The 19,018-nt window shown below is 45.5% G+C and overlaps 1 protein-coding gene across 1 annotated transcript in view; it reads left to right on the forward strand.

Moving 5' to 3' along the window:
* Znf236 (zinc finger protein 236) overlaps window positions 1-19,018 on the forward strand; it is a 67,086-nt gene that overhangs the window by 17,420 nt on the left and 30,648 nt on the right. Inside the window, exons 5-11 of the mRNA XM_051202229.1 lie at window positions 624-748; window positions 3,592-3,764; window positions 5,600-5,743; window positions 9,147-9,341; window positions 10,193-10,421; window positions 17,321-17,593; window positions 18,636-18,839. Coding sequence (XP_051058186.1) covers window positions 624-748; window positions 3,592-3,764; window positions 5,600-5,743; window positions 9,147-9,341; window positions 10,193-10,421; window positions 17,321-17,593; window positions 18,636-18,839 — 1,343 coding nt within the window. The remainder of the gene's footprint in view (window positions 1-623; window positions 749-3,591; window positions 3,765-5,599; window positions 5,744-9,146; window positions 9,342-10,192; window positions 10,422-17,320; window positions 17,594-18,635; window positions 18,840-19,018) is intronic.

Raw genomic sequence — 19,018 nt, forward strand, 5'->3', positions numbered from 1 at the left:
AGGGAAAGACCATTTTGGAGTGGGGACATCAGAGAGACAGACAGACAAGCAAGAGGAGAACGGGTTGTGATGGATGGGTGTGCATGTCACATATCTGACTGTGCAGAGGCACCTGGTGCAGGTGACAAGTTAACCGCTCGGAGGTTGAGGCAGGAGCCAGGGTTCTTTATGATGTTTGGCTGTTGCTGCTTTTGCCAGACAGTTTCCAGGGAGGCCAAGCAAGTAGCCGGTTGTTGAGCTGGGTGGTGAGAGGTAGAGATGTATCAGCCTCCAGGTGCCGCTGAGCACAGAGGTCCGGGAGAGCGTGGTCTTGTTGATGTAGACCTCGTATCAGCATGGGCCTCCATGCTGACTAAACCAAAGCATGCATTAAAACTTTCTAGTCACTGTGAGGGTTTGAGCAAACCAAGCTTCTCTTTTCACCAGAAATAGACAAAATGAATTTCACATCACTACACTCACATGTGTGTGCTTCTGTGTTTGTATGTTGGACAGATAAGTGTCTGAGTTCAGTCATTAAAGCATGTTCTGATGACCATCCGGCTAAACTTTGTGGTAGAATTTCACTTAGAACCTGTAATGTAAGGATGACGACTCAATGTTTTCCCCATGTGTCATACTAGGGCATCAGGTCCAAGATCTTACAATCGGAACATTGACAGAAGCGGCTTCACATACTCGTGTCCACACTGTGGAAAGACATTTCAAAAGCCCAGTCAGTTAACGCGACATATAAGGATACACACAGGTATGAGAAACATTTGCTGTCCGATCATTTTTATGTGACCTGAAGGAAAGAAAATGTGCCTACTGCTAATTCAACCTGCACTAACCCCAGCTTCCCTGTAGTTTGCTATACAACCTTGGTGCAGTTAGCTAGTGTGTCTGATTTTATTCTGAAAATGCAGTCTGTCTGTCATAGGACAAAATGCAGAGGGACAATGTTTGGGTCCAGTGGGCTCCAGTCAGTTGGCATCGACGTTTGTTTTGTGGTTGTTACTTGTGTGACGCCTGGGCTGGTTAGATCTCCAGGAGTAAAGACAGCACAGGGTCTGTGTGTGTTTCAATTGACTTTAATGAAGCAGGCTACAGAACATTCTGTTATCTGGGCACGGCAGTACAGACCTGTGATCCTAGCCCTCAGGAGGCTGAGGTAGGAAGATGAAGGCTTGGGGTTATCTTAGCTACATAGTGAGTTCCAGGCCAGCCTGGTCTACAGTGTGAGACCCTGCCTCACAAAACCGTCCACTAACCAACTAAACAACATTAAAATAACAAAATCTTATTTCTGTGTGCGTCACCTTGCTTGCTTATTAGGCTTGCTTGAGTATTTGAAATGAGAAAACAGTAGTCACAACTGAATTTATGCTATGATGAATAATGCACATATTCTCTAGAGAAAAAGGAAGTGGTAAATATGTACATGTATATATTTTTGCCCTTTTTTCTGTTTTGATTTGTTTTTTCATTTATAGTGACAAAGCGGTATGAACTTGCAGCTGTTTGGTTGCTACTTTGACCAGTTGTGATTATGCTTTGTTGCTCTGTTCTGTTTTTGGTGTCTTAATGAAATATGTCACAGACTGTATTGCAAAATCACTCAGATAATTTCTTAGCTCATTTATATGCCAGTATAAAGCTGGTATTTTCAGAGCTTTGTTCTGTAGTCCTTAAAGCAAGGGAAGAAAGGAGTACTCTCTAGAATGTTGGCATAGGGACATAGTTCAGTTGATAGAGTACTTATCTACCGCACATAAAGTCCTGGGTTCTGTTTCTGACACTACACAAAGTAGGTGTGTTGGTATATGCTTGTAATTCCAGCATTTGGGAGCTGGAGGCAGAAGGACCCAAAGTCCAAGGTCAGCTGGACATGGTAGTGCACACTCTGGAGATAGAAGTAGGTGGATCTATCTGAGTTCAAGGCTAGCTTGGTCTACCAGAAGGCATTCATGAGACCTTGTATCAAAAGGATTAAAGAAAAGTTCAAGGTCATCATGAACTGTATAGTGAGTTTGAAGCCAGTCTGGGATACATGAAACCCTCTGTCAAAAAGAAAAAATGAGATGAGATGTTGTGTTTTAGAGTTAATTTCTAGATTCTCTTCCTTTAATGAAAAGATTGTTTGAAGGATGTTATATCCCTTACAATAGGAACATGTAAAGAAAACAGTACTCACACTGTTTCCCGAGACCTTTTGTTCCTTTCACAGTCTGATGCCTGCCCCTTGAGATTTTATTTTGCACATCCATAAATACATTCATCAGAGTACTGCATCCCCTTGGCACAATGCTGTCAGACACTTCATGTGGTTTTGGGAATTCGCCATATGTTCTCTGCTTGGCATTGAGCTTTTGATCACACATGTCCATCCTTGCTAGCCTCTTGAGTGCATGGAATGTTGGGGAAGGTGGTTTGCCATCATCCTCAGCATCTTCTTACTAGCCTGCAGGGTTCAGCACAGGTAGGCAGTCTTAAGATGCTCCTAAATAGAAGAAGGCTCGTGTGTCCTCCATGTGGCCTTTGAGTGGATGTGCCTCATGTTATGTGATATGTGATCTTGTGATGGGCTACCCCTGGAGTGTGTGAACCCATTCGGGAAGGGCGAGGTATAGCTCAGCTAACAGCCCTAGAACAGAAAGCGTGCTATGGCTTTCATTGCGCATCCCAGCTGTCTCTCTCCTCAGTGACACCCTACTCCAAGGTCACCCCATCCCCATCTCACCGACTTCCATGAACTTCCTTCCATGACAGAGAAGTAGGGATCTGTCTGCTCATATATTTCCCAGGGAATGAAATTCCAGTAAGACAAGACATTGAACTAGTTTGTAGTTATATTAATTATATACTTTAATTATATACCTTTGTCTTTTCAGTCATTCATCAGCGAATGAATACCTATAGAATAATAATGCATGTGGCATTAACAGGACGGTTAAAAACCTATTTTAGAACATGTAAGAGAAGTTGTATAATCAGTGTACTGTCAAAAGTTACTGATTGCAGGTCATAGGAAGGAGTTGAGCAGAGAGGGGAGCAGAGATTACAGGTTAGACACGAGAGATTTTGAAATCAACAGGAACTGATTGAAACGTCATTCTTGGAGGTGACACTGTGGCCGGGGCAGGAGAACCGTGAGGGAGAAGCTGTGTGTGTGGCTGCTCCGGGAGAGTGGGCGGGCATAGGTGACAGACCTTCATTGGAGCTGCATCCTGTGCTGAAGAACAGAGAGAAGATCCAGTGGGGACAGTGTGTGAAAGACCACCCAGCCGAGTGTGATTGACAAGCTCTGGAGACTTGCTGAGGTCTCATTTGGGAAGAGTCCCTCGGTTGAGTGGAGAGCAGCCCACACAGGGCCTGGTGGAAGCAGTGGTCAGAGGCGGTGAGGATGGGCGGGGCTGAGGGAAAGCCCTGGAAGGGCAGCTCCAGAGAATAGAGAACTGCGTGGAACCGACTCGCTGGGGACGGTGGCTGAGACCTCAGAGACGCCTGTGTTTGTGAATTCACTTTCCCCAGGGGCTGTTGTAGCCTTGGTTTGTGTCTGTACCCTGTCACCCTGACTGCCGGCTCAGTGCTTGTCTCCTCTCTGGCTAGGTGAAAGGCCGTTCAAATGCAGTGAGTGTGGAAAAGCCTTTAACCAGAAGGGGGCACTGCAAACCCACATGATCAAGCACACAGGGGAAAAACCGCACGCCTGTGCCTTTTGTCCTGCAGCCTTTTCTCAGAAGGGAAACCTGCAGTCTCACGTGCAGAGGGTCCACTCAGAGGTGAGCGTGGCGCCGGGCTCCCTGCACCATCTCAGAGAGCACTAGACGCAGAGTGAGCGTATGACTGTAACCCATCTTAGCAAGAGTATGTTGATGGGAACACACTGTTTCTGTTGTAAAAGGCCATGCTGTGCGGCTTTGGCTGATGCTGCGCTGAGTGTGAGGCTCAGGCTGGCCTTGCATTCATAGCCATCCTCCGGTTTCAGCTTCCTGACTGTTGGAATTGTGTGCACCACTCACTGTAACGGGCTCGGGTTTATTTTATGCCCTGCTTTTCTTCTCACTTTTAATAATTTAAAAATGGGAAGACCTGCAGTGTCAATCCACCATAGACACTGTCAGGTGTAGGACAGAGACAAGAAGTGTGACAAAAAGCGCTCTTGTTACTGCAGGCCGAGCGGAGCTGGCTTGGCCTGCCACACACTGGCACACAGGCCTAGCTGCGCAGTCTGCTGTGCTGTGTGGGTCAGCTCGGCGATAGCAGCTGGCTGTCACCTGCAGGCCCTGCGTCATTGTAGACCTCCTGGAAACATCTGCGTTAAGTAAATCTGTTTTTAGGAGCAGTGTGTCTATTAGTCATAGTGTCTTAGTTATGGCCTAATTATAGATACAAAAGAATATTTTCTTAACACAAATACTTTGTCATGAATCAGTTGATTGTACAATGAAAACTATTTTTTTAAATAGCAAATATGTATCTTTAAATTTTTTTCATGGAATTAAACCTTAAGTACCACCTTAGTGATTAGGAGTTAAAAAAAATACTAAAAATTGAATGACTGACACATAATCTCAGAGGCTGAGGCAGGAGGATTGTGAATTTGAGGACAATCTGGAATAGTTAGCAAAATTTTATCTCAGTAATGACAATAAAAATGGAAATAAAACCAACAGAAGCCCCCTTAGTAAGAACAAAACTAGGGCTTATGGGATAGCTGTGTCTAAAGTGCTTGCTTTGCACGCATGAAGAGTCCACCCTGGGAAAAAGCCAGGCATGAAGGCATGCACATGTAACCCCAGTACTGTGGAGCTGGAGACACGCAGATCCCTAGGCCTTGCTGGATCGCCAGCCTGGCTGAATGAGCAGTTCTAGGCCACTGAGAAATCTTGTCTCAAAAACAAAGGAGACGACTCCTGATGAATGGTACTCTGGGTTGTCCTTTTGCTTTCACGTGCAAATAACAAGATAACGTGTACACACACACACACACACACACACACACACACACACAGTGCACAGGGATATGCTCGGGTGTACCCAGCTTTCACTGTGGAACTGTTAGTGATCTAAGAAGTTGAGAACATATGATAACATTTTGATGTTTAAACACAGTACAGAAGCCTGTTAATTCATTCCTAGATACTGCTCATCAGACAAACACATTTTCAATTGATACCAAACTGGTGATATTGATTAAGTAGTTGTGTCATTGATTCTCAAGCTAATTTAAATAAAACAAAATACCCCAATGCTAGAGTTGTATAATTATATCACTCTGACTGATGTGTACACTGTTACAAGTAGGTTTTTCTTGCCGGTGTGGTCCCACCGCCATGCCAGCCCCAAATAACACACAGAGACGCTGTATTAGATATAATTCTGTTGGCCAGTTACTAGTTTCTTATCGGCTAGCTCTGTCTTAAATATTAAACCTCTCTCCTCCTTGTCTCCTAGTCCCGTCTATCTTGCTTTCCTATTGGCCAACAGTGCCAATTCGAGAAACATATTTACAGAATGACATCTCCCATCAATACACTTTCTTTGCTATAGTTTAAATATGCTCATCTAGTACCTAAAGATTTGAAAAACTACTTTTTCTTTTTCTTTTTTAAAGGTAAAAAATGGACCTACTTATAATTGTACAGAATGTAGCTGCATATTTAAAAGTTTAGGTAGCTTAAATACTCATATCAGCAAGATGCACATGGGTGGACCCTCAAATTCTACAAGTTCTACAGAGACTGCACATGTTATAACGGTAAGTTTAATAATTTGATTTATAGAAGGGTTTTAAAAAAGGAAAACCTCAAATCTCATTTTAAATGTGAACTTTTAAATTATTTAGTACCAGAAAGTACTGTTAAGGTTTTCTAAATAGGGTGTTACTTTTTTTTAATTAATAAAAATTAATCTGTCTAAACTTCAGGATAATGGTACAGTCTTGATTTATGACTTGTCATCTCAATCTGTAAAACTGAGAAAAAATTGTCAGTAAGTTATGGGATTCAATTCTCAGAGTCATTGCTATTAATAACTATTAAATATTGTTTGTCTCTAAGAGTTAATCTACTTTGAGGTAATGTTCCTCATTTTCTCATGATATCTCCTGAGTTTTTTTGGGATATCAAATTCTGCTTTCTAGTTCATGTATTTAGAGGTGGAATGACTTTTAAGTACAGACAGGCATACTCAAACATATTACCCACAAGAACACAATCCTACACAAATACACACATGGACATATACACATTTTTTGTGTGTTTTTTCCCCTCACATTTTATAACAGCTTTAATCAGTAACTTCTACCATATTTTGTCAGTTGATAATAAATTGCAAAGTCCAAGCATAGGATGTAGTATCATTAAAGTTGACTACAGAGTGCAGAAGAATTTTCATGAATGCTCATGCCTGAGTGTGGTAGTGTCTTGGCTTCCTTTCTCTATTGCTAGTTCATATTTGGTTTATAAGCATGATGTCCCTTTGTGGTAATTGTTTTCTTTTCTCATGGTTAGTAGTTAAGGACGATTTCCTCAGTTTTCCTTTAAAGTGTCATAAAGCATTGTAAACAGGAATAATTGAGTAAATATGAAATCTTAAAATGTCTATTTTTGGATTTACTATTTAAAAAATGAGTGTTTTAGTGTGTTAATAACTAAACAATAGTTTCACCTTTCCTTTGGCTGTATGTAAGTCAAAAGGTAGTTATACTAAATAATCTGGGTAGCAATTTGTGTGTGGTATGTGTAAGAGAAAGGGAGCATGCTACAGAGAGACAGACAGACAGAGAGACAGAGAGAGAGAGAGAGGAAGAGAGCTGTATTCACAGTAGTATTATTTCTTTTTAAAACTTTTCTGGAGTGAGGCACTTTCTTCTGAAATCCACTCCTGGGCATCTGGTCTGCTTCAATCACCTCCCTCTTCCGTCCCTCACAACTCTTACCATCTCTGGCTGCCTGTTTGTGTCTCAGAAGACAAAATTAAGTCACATTTCCATACACAGCTAGTGAATACTTACCTTGGATGTGACCATGTGCTTTCTTCAGGGTTCTTTAGGGAAACAGAACTTAGAGAATGAATATCTATCTATCTATCTATCTATCTATCTATCTATCTATCTATCTATCTATCTAATCTATCGTATCCATCTTCCATCTAGCATCTATTTATCTTCTATCATCTATCTATATCTATCTTCTATCATCTATCCATCCATCCCTCTGTCTGTCTGTCATCTATCATATTCCCCCCCTCAAAGGAATTTATTAGAATGGCTTACAGGCTGTGGTCCAGCTAGTCCAACAATGACTGTCTCCCAACAGAAGGTCCAAGAATCCAGTTCAGTCCACAAGGCTGATGTCTCCGCTGGTCTTCAGTATATTCCAGAACCCTGAGGAGTAGGTTCCAATGCCAGTGAAGTGGACTTGGTATCGAAAGTGAGGACAGCAGGCAGAGAGAGCCAGCTTCCTTCTTCCATGGCCTTATATGGGCTGTCCACAGAAGGGCTGGCCCAGGGCTAAGCCCGATATTCCCAGCTCAGAATCTGTATTCCTGAAAATCCCTTCTGGGCTTGGTTAGCCCCAGATGCAGTCAAGCTCACAGCTGAGAGTGGCTGACACACCAGCCAACCTGTTTGTTTTTTCTCAAGTTTTAAGTCTTTGACTTGTGGTTTCCACTCTCTCTGTCCCTCTCCCTCCCCAGTAGACGCCTTCTCCTCAACACGCTCCCTTTCTACGTCCATGGTTTCCTTCTGTGTCACACGCGTTCTAATAGGCCTCACTAGAAGCCTGCAGTCAGATGGGAATGCTGGGAGATGGGAGAGATGAAGGAGCAAAGCACAGCCACCTTACCTCCTCAACTGTCTCCTCCCCCCTCACCACTTCCTGTCACTTCCTGTCTGTCTGTACAGACCTCCAGACATCTGTGGTTAACCAGTGGCGAGCTCCTCTCTCTGGCCTCCGGGCAAGCTTTATTTGTTAGAGCACAAACAAGATATCATGGGTGTGTGCCAATTTACTGGAGCAAGGACAACATACCCCGCTTTGATTGCTGCTAGTCCCCCAGGGAGGGGAAACTCATAGGCCCCTCCCTCATCCGTAAGGAAGTGGTGCAGGGTCCTGTTCTCATCTCCTGTAGATAGCTGCAGTATGGTGAGTTCATGAGTGGGAAGGCTACGTCACTGTCCACAACTCACCATCCTCTGGCTCATGCATTCCATCCCCTCTTGTCAGAACACAGAGGACTTTAGTTTGAGGGACTAAATGCCATAAAAATGCCAGAGTCTCTTTAGATTGTTTGTTCTCTTTATTTTGGTAGAGGTAGCAATCCCCCCCCCCCTTTTTTTTTTAAGTCTGTCTGTTGTCTGTCTGTCTATCTATCTGTTTATCTATCCACCTATCCATCCATTGCCTGAAGCTAAGTTCCTTGTGGTTCTATGGAATATGTCAATGGGGTTCTTTATTGTTATTTTAGCATTATTTTTATAGCAGTTTTATGAATACAGAGCTCAAGCAGTAAGTGCAGTGACCTCCAGCATTATTCTCATACCAGTTGCTCTTGTAATCAGCGAGCAGCGTGTGTTGCTGTGGTTCACTTGCTGTAATTGATGAGTGGCTTCAGGTGTATTACTCCTAACTGTGTAGCCGCCTTTGGTCGTGTGCATTCTGCAGGTGTCGACGATTGTGTCCACCTCTGCAGGACCAGGCTGAGACCTTGAACCACTCTTAACTACCTTTGGACCTCACAATTCTGTTCCTGGGTTCTGGCAGGAATCAAGCTGTATTTTTCAGTACTTTCTTGGCTGTCGCATCTCAGAAATGTGTTAAATATTTTGACCACATCGGCTTCCCTTCCTTGTTTGCCTCTGTGTCTCTGTCTTTCCTTAACATTATGCTTTTTAACTCACTCACTCTGATTTGGTGATAATGCGAAGATGAGCGTTGATAGCCTTGAGCGTTGATAGTAAGAACTCCCCGACTGTGGTTATTGAGTGTGTTCTGTAAGAGCCAGCACTGTACCTCACAGGAAGAAGTCACTGAGGAATGACATCTCAACTCCATGTTTGGAAAGCAGTTGCTTTTGTGCCATTAGAGAGCGTGTCTTCTTACACAGCTTATGTTTAAAGTGGAAGTTTTATTTTTAATGAAAATGTTGCTGTGTTCCAGGCCACGATCTTTCAGACTTTGCCTCTGCAGCAGGTGGAAGACCAGGTCTCTAGTCAGCAGAGTTCTCAGGCAGTGACTGATGTCATTCAGCAGCTTCTGGAACTGTCTGAGCCGGGGCCGGTGGAGGCACAGCAGTCCCCACAGTCTGGGCGGCAGCTGAGTGTGACGGTGGGCATCAACCAGGACATCCTCCAGGTGAAGCACGCTTACTGCTGGGCAAGGCTGTCACGTTTGGGTCCTCAGAAACCGGGGTTATGGAGATACAAGGCGTCTGGTTGAATAATGTGACTGTATTGAAAATGACACTAGCAAAACAAGATATGCCTGTGTGATCAGCAGCAGGAAATGCTGGGTTAATGTGTGCATTGAAGAAAACGGAAACTTTTTATTCTGTAAATGAACTAACTGGACATGGGCAGGTTCTTTAAAGCTTTCCCTGTGTCCATCCTGTTGAGAAGGTTGAGTAAGGCTGTCATTCTTGCCGAGATGCAGGTGGACTGTTTAGAGGTGCTAACCATGTATACTGTAGAGGGCATGATGCTGGCTGTGTTACTGGTGTGAGAACACATGGCCCCAGCACGAGGAGGAAGGAAGTGGTAGTACTTGCTTGCTTCTCCCATCTCCGAGCCAGAGTGGGACATTCACAGAGATGCTGCACCTCCAGAGAGGTGGCTCTCCTCTTCTCTGTACCTTAGGATAAGTCGTTCAGGGAGTCAGGAGCTATGAATGTGCCCTACAGGTGGACCCGAGGTAACTTGTGACCCAGCTATGTTAGAGACAGTCCACGTTTCTGAGGCAAGATTTCTGAATGTTAATGCTTTTTAGTCAGTGCCATTAGTTTAAGAAGGGTATCTACTTCCGTCATGTTTGGGGTGGGCTGAGACGTCAGGTATTAGAAGGTGCCGCAGCCTCCTAGAGTAAACAGTCTAGGAGTTGTGGAGCGGAGTCGGCGTTCTGTGGGTGACTTTGTGGCGTCTTGGGATAGCTTTTGGTAGGCACATCTGGGCTGTCGCCTCTTCTAACCTTATAGTTTTGTTCTGTCTCAGCAAGCCTTAGAAAACAGTGGGCTGTCTTCACTTCCAGTTGCAGCACCTCCCACCGACTGTAGCCACGCCCAGACGTCCACAGTGTCTCCTCAGAGTCCACATGCCTCCAGTGTCTCTGCTGAGCAAGCTGATTCCTTGGATGCAGAGCAGGAAAAGGGACAGGGAAGCCCCGAGAAGACGGAGAAGAAAGAGAAGAAGATTTTGAAGAAGAAATCACCATTTCTACCTGGTAATTTACTATGTTCTTTTCCTTTCCGGTACTTTGGTGTTACGCTTGTTAAGAAATGCGCCTCCCCTTTTCTAGTATCTTAACTAGGGTTGACTGGCATTGAAAGGTTGCAGGGTTGGCAACCACACTTGTTGGGGCCCTCCTTGACTCAGAAGGCTGCTTTCCTGCGTGTCACAGGGCAGGGTCTCAGAGTGACTTTGTTTTCTTGCTGTTTCGTCGGGGCTTCATCCATCACTTCTTCAGCTCTTGCTTTGGCTGCTCCTTGCCTGTGGCTCCCTGGTCCCGCAGGCTCCTGGAAGACTGTCCTCACTCTTCCTCGGTGCCCCCACCCGACAGCTCGCAGGCCCCTTGCGCCTGCAGGGGCAGCCTGTCTTACTCCATGCAGACCCTTTCCTCTGTTGTTTGGGGCTTTTCTGCACAGAGAATGCCTTTCTCTGTACCCTTCCAGCCACTTTAAAACTCCAGCTGTCGCTCAAGACTGACATCAGTGTGATGTCTGCGTGCAGTCTCTTGACTGAGCTCACTTCTGGATGGTGTGATGCTCGCTGGGGAGTAGGGAGCCCCAGTTTCTCATTCAACCCAGCATTCCTCCCCTGATCTGGTCAGTTGCTCCCTGTGAGAAATGGGATGGAGAAATGAAACATCTGAGCGTGATGGTCTGGAGAGGAGGAAGGAAAGGATCAAGCCTGTTTTGTGTGCCTGTGATATGTCTTTGTACATGTGACTGATGAGGGGCAGACACAGAACTTCCTACCCTGGGTAAATGTACTGGATAGTTTTGTCCACTTGACACAACCTCAGTTAAGAAATTGCCTCCAAAAGATCCAGCCCCTGGGCCTTTTCTTGGTTAGTGACTGATGGGTGGTGCCGTCGTGGGCAGGAGCCCCTGGGTCTACCCACCGAGAGGTGGGTTACAGGCGTGCGATCCCAAGTGCTGCCCTCACCTTTCACTGTTGTGGGAGCTGCTTCTCTTTTATACTCATCAGTTTCGTGTAGCTCAGGGTGGCCTTGAACGCACAGAGGTCCATCTGCCTCTGTCTCCTGTGTCCTGGGATTAAAGGTGTGTGCCGCCACTGCCCATCCTCTATCGCTCACTAGTGTGGCTGCTGGGATTAGAGGTGTGTGTCGCCATTGTCTGGCTCTAGGGCTGTAGATAGCTTTGCATGTTTATCTCCTGTGTCTTTATTAAATCAGAAACAATTTATCACCACATACCGGAGCCTGTCTGCAGCCCTACTAAGAATGTCTTTGGTGAGTTGTACCTGCGAAGAAATCCTGGAGCAATCCAGGGAAATTTTCTAAGAGCTGAATTTTGTGTCCTGCCTGCCCTTGGGTGCTTTGCTGGGTCATGTGGCACATTTAACGGCCTGGCCTGGCGGGGAGAGTCGCCAGAGATGTCACCCTCTTGTGTCAGCAGTCACTTCCCAACAGAATTGAAAGCCGCTCTGTGGTGAGGCGGCAGGCTCCTTCTTAGGACACCTCCCTGTCTGTAATTAGCACCCACTGTCTCCGAAATCCACAGGTGGCCATCACTGACTCTAGTTAGTACTTTGTTTGCGTTCAGAGCATCCTCAAGGATGCGTTCTGCGGTTTCCTGAGAGCGGATCAATCTGGAAACCAGAAAGTGTCTCTGATGAGACGGATCTAAGAAAGCTGCTGGTACTCATGGGCCACATTGAGGTTCAACTCTGGAGTTTTCCATGTTTAGCAAGAGTTAATTTTTAAATTAAACTAAAATGTTTATTTTCACTTACGTATATTTGTATGAATATTTGTCGTGTTTGTGCAGTAGAGGCTAGAAGAGGTCAACTCCACTGGAGCTGGAGTTAGAAGTGATTGTGAGCTGGGAATCGAACTCAGGTCCTCTGCAAGAACAGGAAGCTCTCTTAACCTCTCTCTTGAGCCCCTCTGACAAGAGTGTCTGCATATTTGCTGACAGAAGCTGACTGTGACTCTACCAAACCCCAGTTTCGCCCTTTGAAGTAGCATCCATTGGACCCCCCTCTGAAGACCCTGTCCTATGAGGCACTGCACACACATGTAGCAGGCTCTAATACGGGGACCTGAAGGATTGAGGAGCAGACGGCAGTGTGCAGAGCATATGCAAGGCAGTCTTAACATCAGCTTTTCCTTACATTCCACAAACACGGCTTCTTCATCTTCAGCGTCATTTGAAAGGTGAATCGTTTCTCATTAGTTTCTCGTGGTAGCCAGTGTGGTCATGTCTCTGCTGAAATACCAGGACTCCCCTAGCAAGAGCTGCCTCATGTTAAGAGCAGGATCGTCATCAGTTAGTCGCCTCAACGTCGGGACCCTTTGTTTCAGCAGCTCCAAGAGCGCCTTAAGCGCTCTGGACACCCAGCTGACTATTGGTGATTGTCCTTCTGCACTTGTGAGCCTGAAACGTCTATTGAGTGCTGGTGTACTTGATTCAAAGGCTGCGCTAGTTTCTCTTTGCCAATAGATTCCAGTTATATTTTCAGGCAGTCGCATGGATCTTCAGTAGAACCTCTGTTGGCCTGTGACCTGGTGTTGCTGTTCTTGTTTTTAATGTGTTATGTGGTCTGGGACTTGAGCAAGTGCTTGCCAGCTGTCTGGGAGAATCCATTGATGCTCTGTATAGGCATAGGCCCAACATTTTATCTGTGGTAGCTAATCTTGATTGTCAGTTTAACTGGCTCTAGAATTGTCTTTGAAGATTACTAAAGCACCTCTCTGGGTGTGTCTTTGAGACTATTTCCATAAATAATTAACCAGAGGCAAGGCCCATTGATATGGGTGGCACCATCCCCTAGGCCCAGACCAAATGAAAAGCCTTATTTGCACAGGATTCTGGGTACGAGCGCTCCACCGTGCATTGCCTTGCCTGCCGTGGTGGACTGGCACTGCTGAAGCTCTGTGTAAATACCCTCATTTGACGTGGCTTGTGGTAGGCATTTAGTCACAGTGGTGACTAACACAGTGGCAACTAACACACTGTCGTCTTGTTTTGTTTTGTTTTGTTCTGTTTTTTTGTTTTCCAGTCAGGGTTTCTTTGTGTAACAGCCCTGGCTGTTCTGAAAGTTGCTTAGTAGAGCAGGCTGGCCAAAAACTCAGAGATCCCTCAGCTTCCCGAGTACTGAGATTAAAGGCGTGCACCACCGCCACACTCCACAGAGTTTTAATTTGTGATGGGCGTTTTCTTGTTATAAAAAGTATGCCCCTGGCGCCACAGACAAACCAGGCACCTCTCTGTCACTCCACCATCTAGCCCCTCTGGCACTGCCGGGCTGACCCCGGGGAGGCTCACTTGTCATTTTGTCCCTATTTGTTCTCCGCTGTGGCTGCTGCTGATGCTGGAGGCTGAGTTGTTCGGGCCATGTTCCCAGATGTTGTCTGTTGGATAAGCTGTTGACGAGAGAGGAAAACCGAAAGGTCTTGGTAGTTAGTACCTGCTTCAGAGTATAGCTAGGAGAGAGCCATTCACTCGCTGCTAGAGAAATTCTTTTACTTCAATTATAGTATTTTCTTAATTTTTTAAACAAGTTTTTATTTTTAAATTAAAAACAATCTTATTTTACAAAGCAAACACAGTTCCCTTTCCTTCCCACCCTCCCCCTTACTCCCCCATTCCATCCCCCCATCCACTGCTCAGGGAGGGTGAGACCTCCCATGAGGAACCATCAAAGTCTGTCATGTCATTTGGGGCAGGACTTAGGCCCTCCCCTGTGTATCTAGGCTGAGAGAGTATCCCTCAATAGGGAATGGGCTCTTAAAGCCCATTCATGCACTAGGAATAAATACTGGTTCCACTGCCAGAGACCCCATGGACTGCCCAGTCTCCCTAACTGACACCCACGTTCAGGGGGCCTGGTTCAGTTCTATGCTGGTTCGGCAGCCACTGGGGTCCACGAGCTCCCATTTTCTCAGGTCAGCTGTCTCCGAGTTTCCCCAGCAGGGTCTTGACCCCTTACTCATCACTCCTCCCTCTCTACAACTTGATTCCAGGAATTCAGCTCAGTGCTTAGGTAGATATTAGACACAGAGCAAAGGATCACCAGCCTACAATCCACACCGCCAGAGAAACTAGGAAACAAGGAGGACCCTAAGAGAGACACACATGGATTCCCCGAGAAGGGGGGAGGGACAAGATCTTGAGTAAATTGGGAGCATGGGGTGGGGGGGGGGGGTAGGAGAAAGAGGAGGAGAGAAGGGGAGGGGGGAGGAAAACATGAGGGATCAGGAAGGTGAAGTTGGGGGAAGAACAGAGAAGGAGAGCAAGGAAAGAGATGCCTCAATGGAGAGAGCCATTCTGGGATTAAAGAGAACCCTGGCACTAGGGCAATTCCCAGGAATTCCCAGTAATGAATGATCCCAACTAAGAATCCGAGCAACAGTGGAGAGTCTACTCTAAATGCCCTCCCCTATAATTAGATTGACGACTACCTTAGTGCCATTATAGAGCCTCCATCTAATAGCTGATGGAAGCAGAAGCAGAGATTCACAGCTATAGTAACTTTTTATGTATTTTTGTGGCATACGTTCTTCCTAGTTAGGCTTTTTTATCTTTGTGGGAGAAATGTTTTGTGTTATGAAGCTACATTTTTCAAATGTGTTCTGCATTATTGTGACAAAAATACGGGTTTCTCTTTAAAAGTTTTTAAATATGTGTTTGTGTGTTGGGGTACTTGTGCAACAGTGTGCTCATGGGGGGGACGGAGACGGAGTTGGTTCTCTCCACCGTGGGGTCTCTGGGGGCTGAGTGTGTTATTGGGCTTGGCCACGGGTACTTTTCCCAGCAGGCCTTCTCTCTCCCTGGCTCAGAGCTGCTGCTTCTGCCTAGTGCAGTCACGCCTCTGAGAACGGCTCGCTTGTCCAAACACTGTTGCTAAGTTGGTCATTTTTACTTGCTGAGTTACAGTGTCACCTTTATTGACTGTCACCCTCCAGATCTAGCTGGGTCTTTTGCAGACTGTTTTAGTCTCCTGCTCAGCCATTTCATTCTATTTTGATAGCGTATATTCGGCTTTTCCTGGCTTTAGACTTGCTAACATTCGGTGCTCAGTTTTACATTATTAGCTTCCACCCTGAAGAATGTGACTGCTCTCCTAAATGTGTGACTGTATTGAGGGGGCTGGGCACTTGCCCAGATAGGGAAGCTTACCTAACTACTGCAGATCCTGTTTTCCAGGCCTTTCTCGTTGTTAGCGTTTTTCATTTTTCCGAACACATACGTGTTATGTTTGAGACAGTGCCTGCGATGTCCGCTTGCAGTCCCTATTATATCTAGCCCCAGAAGTAATTACAGTGTGAAAGCTTGATGCCCTGTTATATGTCTGAGTACATATTTTGCATGTCTAGAAGCTAAATCTGATTTCTAGGGTGACTTCTCAAGTCTAGCTAGTAGACATTGTAGCTCTGTTACTACTTCCCGCCCATGTCTTACTCTCTGTTTTCTTCTCTAGCTAAATTATTCTTGCTAAGCAGATTATTAGAGAATAAAATATCTTTTATTTCTTTGGCATAAATGGAAAATTCTTTGTATTTTGTGACCATAAAGAGGAGATGAGAGATTTTCTTTTTTCCTCTACAGACAGGTTGGAGCTAGTTTGAGTTGAAGCTTCATGTGCTTGGCTAAGGTCGGTGTAATTTTAAGTGTGTTCGCTAGCTGAATTATCTTGTTATTTCTATGAATACATGTTTGATTTCACAGGTAAATCTGACTGAAAATATGAAAAGGTGGGGCAGAGAGATGGCTTAGTAGTCTAAAATGTGTATTGCTCTTTCAGAGGACCCGTGTTCAGTTCTCAACACCCACATTATGCCTATAATCGCAGACGTGTGGGGTCGACAGGCTCAAGGCCTCTGGACACTGACCTTTCATGTGCATCTTCCTGGCCCTATTTATATACATAATTAAAATAAGATATTTTCAAAAAGAAAATACCAAAAGTAAAAATGATTTTGTGTTTTATTTCAGGTTTTTTATTTTAATAAATTGTTTATTTCCATACATTGTCATTTTTTTCCTGCTAGCTATACTAGCTATAGTTTTCAACTACACTCAGAGCTGTATAATAATCTTTCACTTCTGTCTATGAATTCCCCAGATTTACATGTGCTATGTTTTTGCCTTAACTGTTAATTCCCTGCTGATGCATTAGAGCTCCTCATTTCCTTTTATTTGCATTTGTATGACTATGTTTGTGGTTTAAGATGCTCAATCAATGTGCAGTGTCTTCCCTTGGTTCTCGTCCTTCAAAACTGCCCTTCCTTTTCCTCTACCCACCTGGCTTTGTGTCTTTTACTATTGTTGTTGTTGTTATTATTTAAAGAAAGCTGTCTTCCCCTCTCCCAGCAGCTAACAGTTGCCTACAGCTCCGTGGCTAGTGCGTAGGACTTCCTGCCTAACTACCATCTCCATGTGAGCATTTAGTCTGCTTGGGCTTGTACAGGTTTCGTGCAGGTTGTTGCAACTGCTGACTTCATGCGTACAGCCCCTCTGTTGTGTCCTCGAGGTAGCCCACCGCCTTTTACGCTCTTCTGTGTCCTCTTCCTCCGTGATCCCTGCGTGCAAGGTTGGGGGTGCAGTTCCATTTAGGGCTGAGGAGTCTTCAGCCTCTTACTCCGCACCATCATGGAGTCGTTTGATTACACCTGCTTTCTGTCTTATCTGGACTGTACTTTGTTCTGTGAACCCTGGGATACACACTACTGCCTTCAAGATTACTGTTCTTGACAATGTCCGTAATGCAGGGCTTTCATCTTTCTCTGGTGGATCATGTGTCTTTGACAAAGCACTTAAAGCTTTCCATTGATGCAGTGAGCTGCCTTAGCCTGCCCCTCCCGGAAGGACAGGGCACTGCAGGGCCTTCCTTTATGTGACGCTATTATAGTTTGGACGCCCTCTGTCATTGCAGGCTCCATTCGTGAGGAGAACGGGGTACGGTGGCACGTGTGTCCCTACTGCACAAAGGAGTTCCGGAAGCCCAGTGACCTCGTGCGCCACATCCGCATCCACACCCATGAGAAGCCCTTCAAGTGTCCCCAGTGTTTCCGGGCCTTTGCCGTGAAGAGCACGCTGACCGCTCACATCAAAACTCACACTGGTGTGAAGGCCTTCAAGTGCCAGTGCTGCATGAAGAGCTTCTCCACCTCAGGGAGCCTCAAGGTGCACATCCGCCTCCACACAGGTGTGCACACACTGTGGGTGCGGGGGCTCGGAGGACTCCCACATCCCTCCTCCCCTTGTCGATTTGTGAGCTGGGTCCTCATGGGAACGAGGGTATGGTGGGCGAGGCATTAGGAAAGCAACAGCAATAAGTGGGTGCATCTGCAGCGAGTGAAAGAGTCCTGGGGGAGACTTGGCGGTAGGCCCGCAAACCTTTCTACGGGGGGGGGGGGGGGGACATTACTCCACAGTCTCAGGAGACCTGCAGGCCTAACTGGGCTCCATTGTTTGCAAGCAACAGTGTTACTGAGATTAAAAAAAAAAGATGCATGAAGGATACAGTTGTAATCGAAACCTTGAAGCTTCATAGTTACTGAGAGTCATGAACTCAGAACTCCTTAGCTGGGATTGAGGCGACTGAAGAAGTTAAAATTGGGAAGTTCCATTTTCTTTTACTAGTAAGATTATGAGACTTAGGACTCTTACAGCAGGGATGCCATAGTGGAGAAAATGGGGGATGCCTCTGCCTTAATGACAGTCTTTCACTGCTCTTTTACAGATACCAACTGCTGTGGAATGCTGGTGTGTGCGTGTGCGTGTGCGTGTGTGTGCGTGTGTGTGTGTGTGTGTGTGCGTGCGTGTGTGTGCGTGTGCGTGTGTGTGTGTGTGCGTGTGTGTGTGTGTGTGCAGCCTCACGTGCCTGCCATGAGCAGGGTCTGTGCTGTTCTGTGCGTGTTAGTGAGGCAGACAGCGCTCTGACACAGCTTGCACTTCTTTAGGATGACTGACTTGTTATTTGAATGTGCACATGTTACAACTTGGATTTGTCCTTAAAATAGCATATGTCCTTTCTTACTTGAAAAGCCATTGTATAGTCTAGCATCTATAATAGTACTAATTAAAAGCAAGAAAAAGAAAAATAACTGGTTTATAAAATACATGAAGTCCTAACGTAAATGTGGAACGGGTGGTCAAGTATTTGAAGTGTTTTATATGGACATTCTTTGTTGCTGGTGACGTGTAATTCCTTGAAATAACTCTAAAATGCCCTTTTGTCTTATCAGGGGTTAGACCTTTTGCTTGTCCTCACTGTGATAAAAAGTTCCGGACCTCAGGCCATAGGAAGACTCACATAGCTTCCCACTTCAAACACACCGAGTTGAGGAAGATGAGGCACCAGCGTAACCCTGGGAAAGTTCGGGTTGGCAAGACCAGTGTTCCTGTCCCCGACATCCCTTTGCAAGAACCAATTCTCATAACTGACTTAGGTAAGGTGGGTCATAGATGCTGATCGTAGATGATCAGATGCTCTTCCTTTGGACCACGTGAGGTAGACATGTGCAGAAAACGCTTAGGCGCAGTGGTGATGACGTCGCCGTTAGAAACTGCTGTGTTGGGTTAGTCTATTACACAGCCAAGATTAAAAATCTTAAGTACTGACCAAACT

Source organism: Phodopus roborovskii, unplaced genomic scaffold (assembly GCF_943737965.1).
Source record: "Phodopus roborovskii unplaced genomic scaffold, PHOROB, whole genome shotgun sequence".
In the NCBI taxonomy this organism is placed as follows: domain Eukaryota; kingdom Metazoa; phylum Chordata; class Mammalia; order Rodentia; family Cricetidae; genus Phodopus; species Phodopus roborovskii.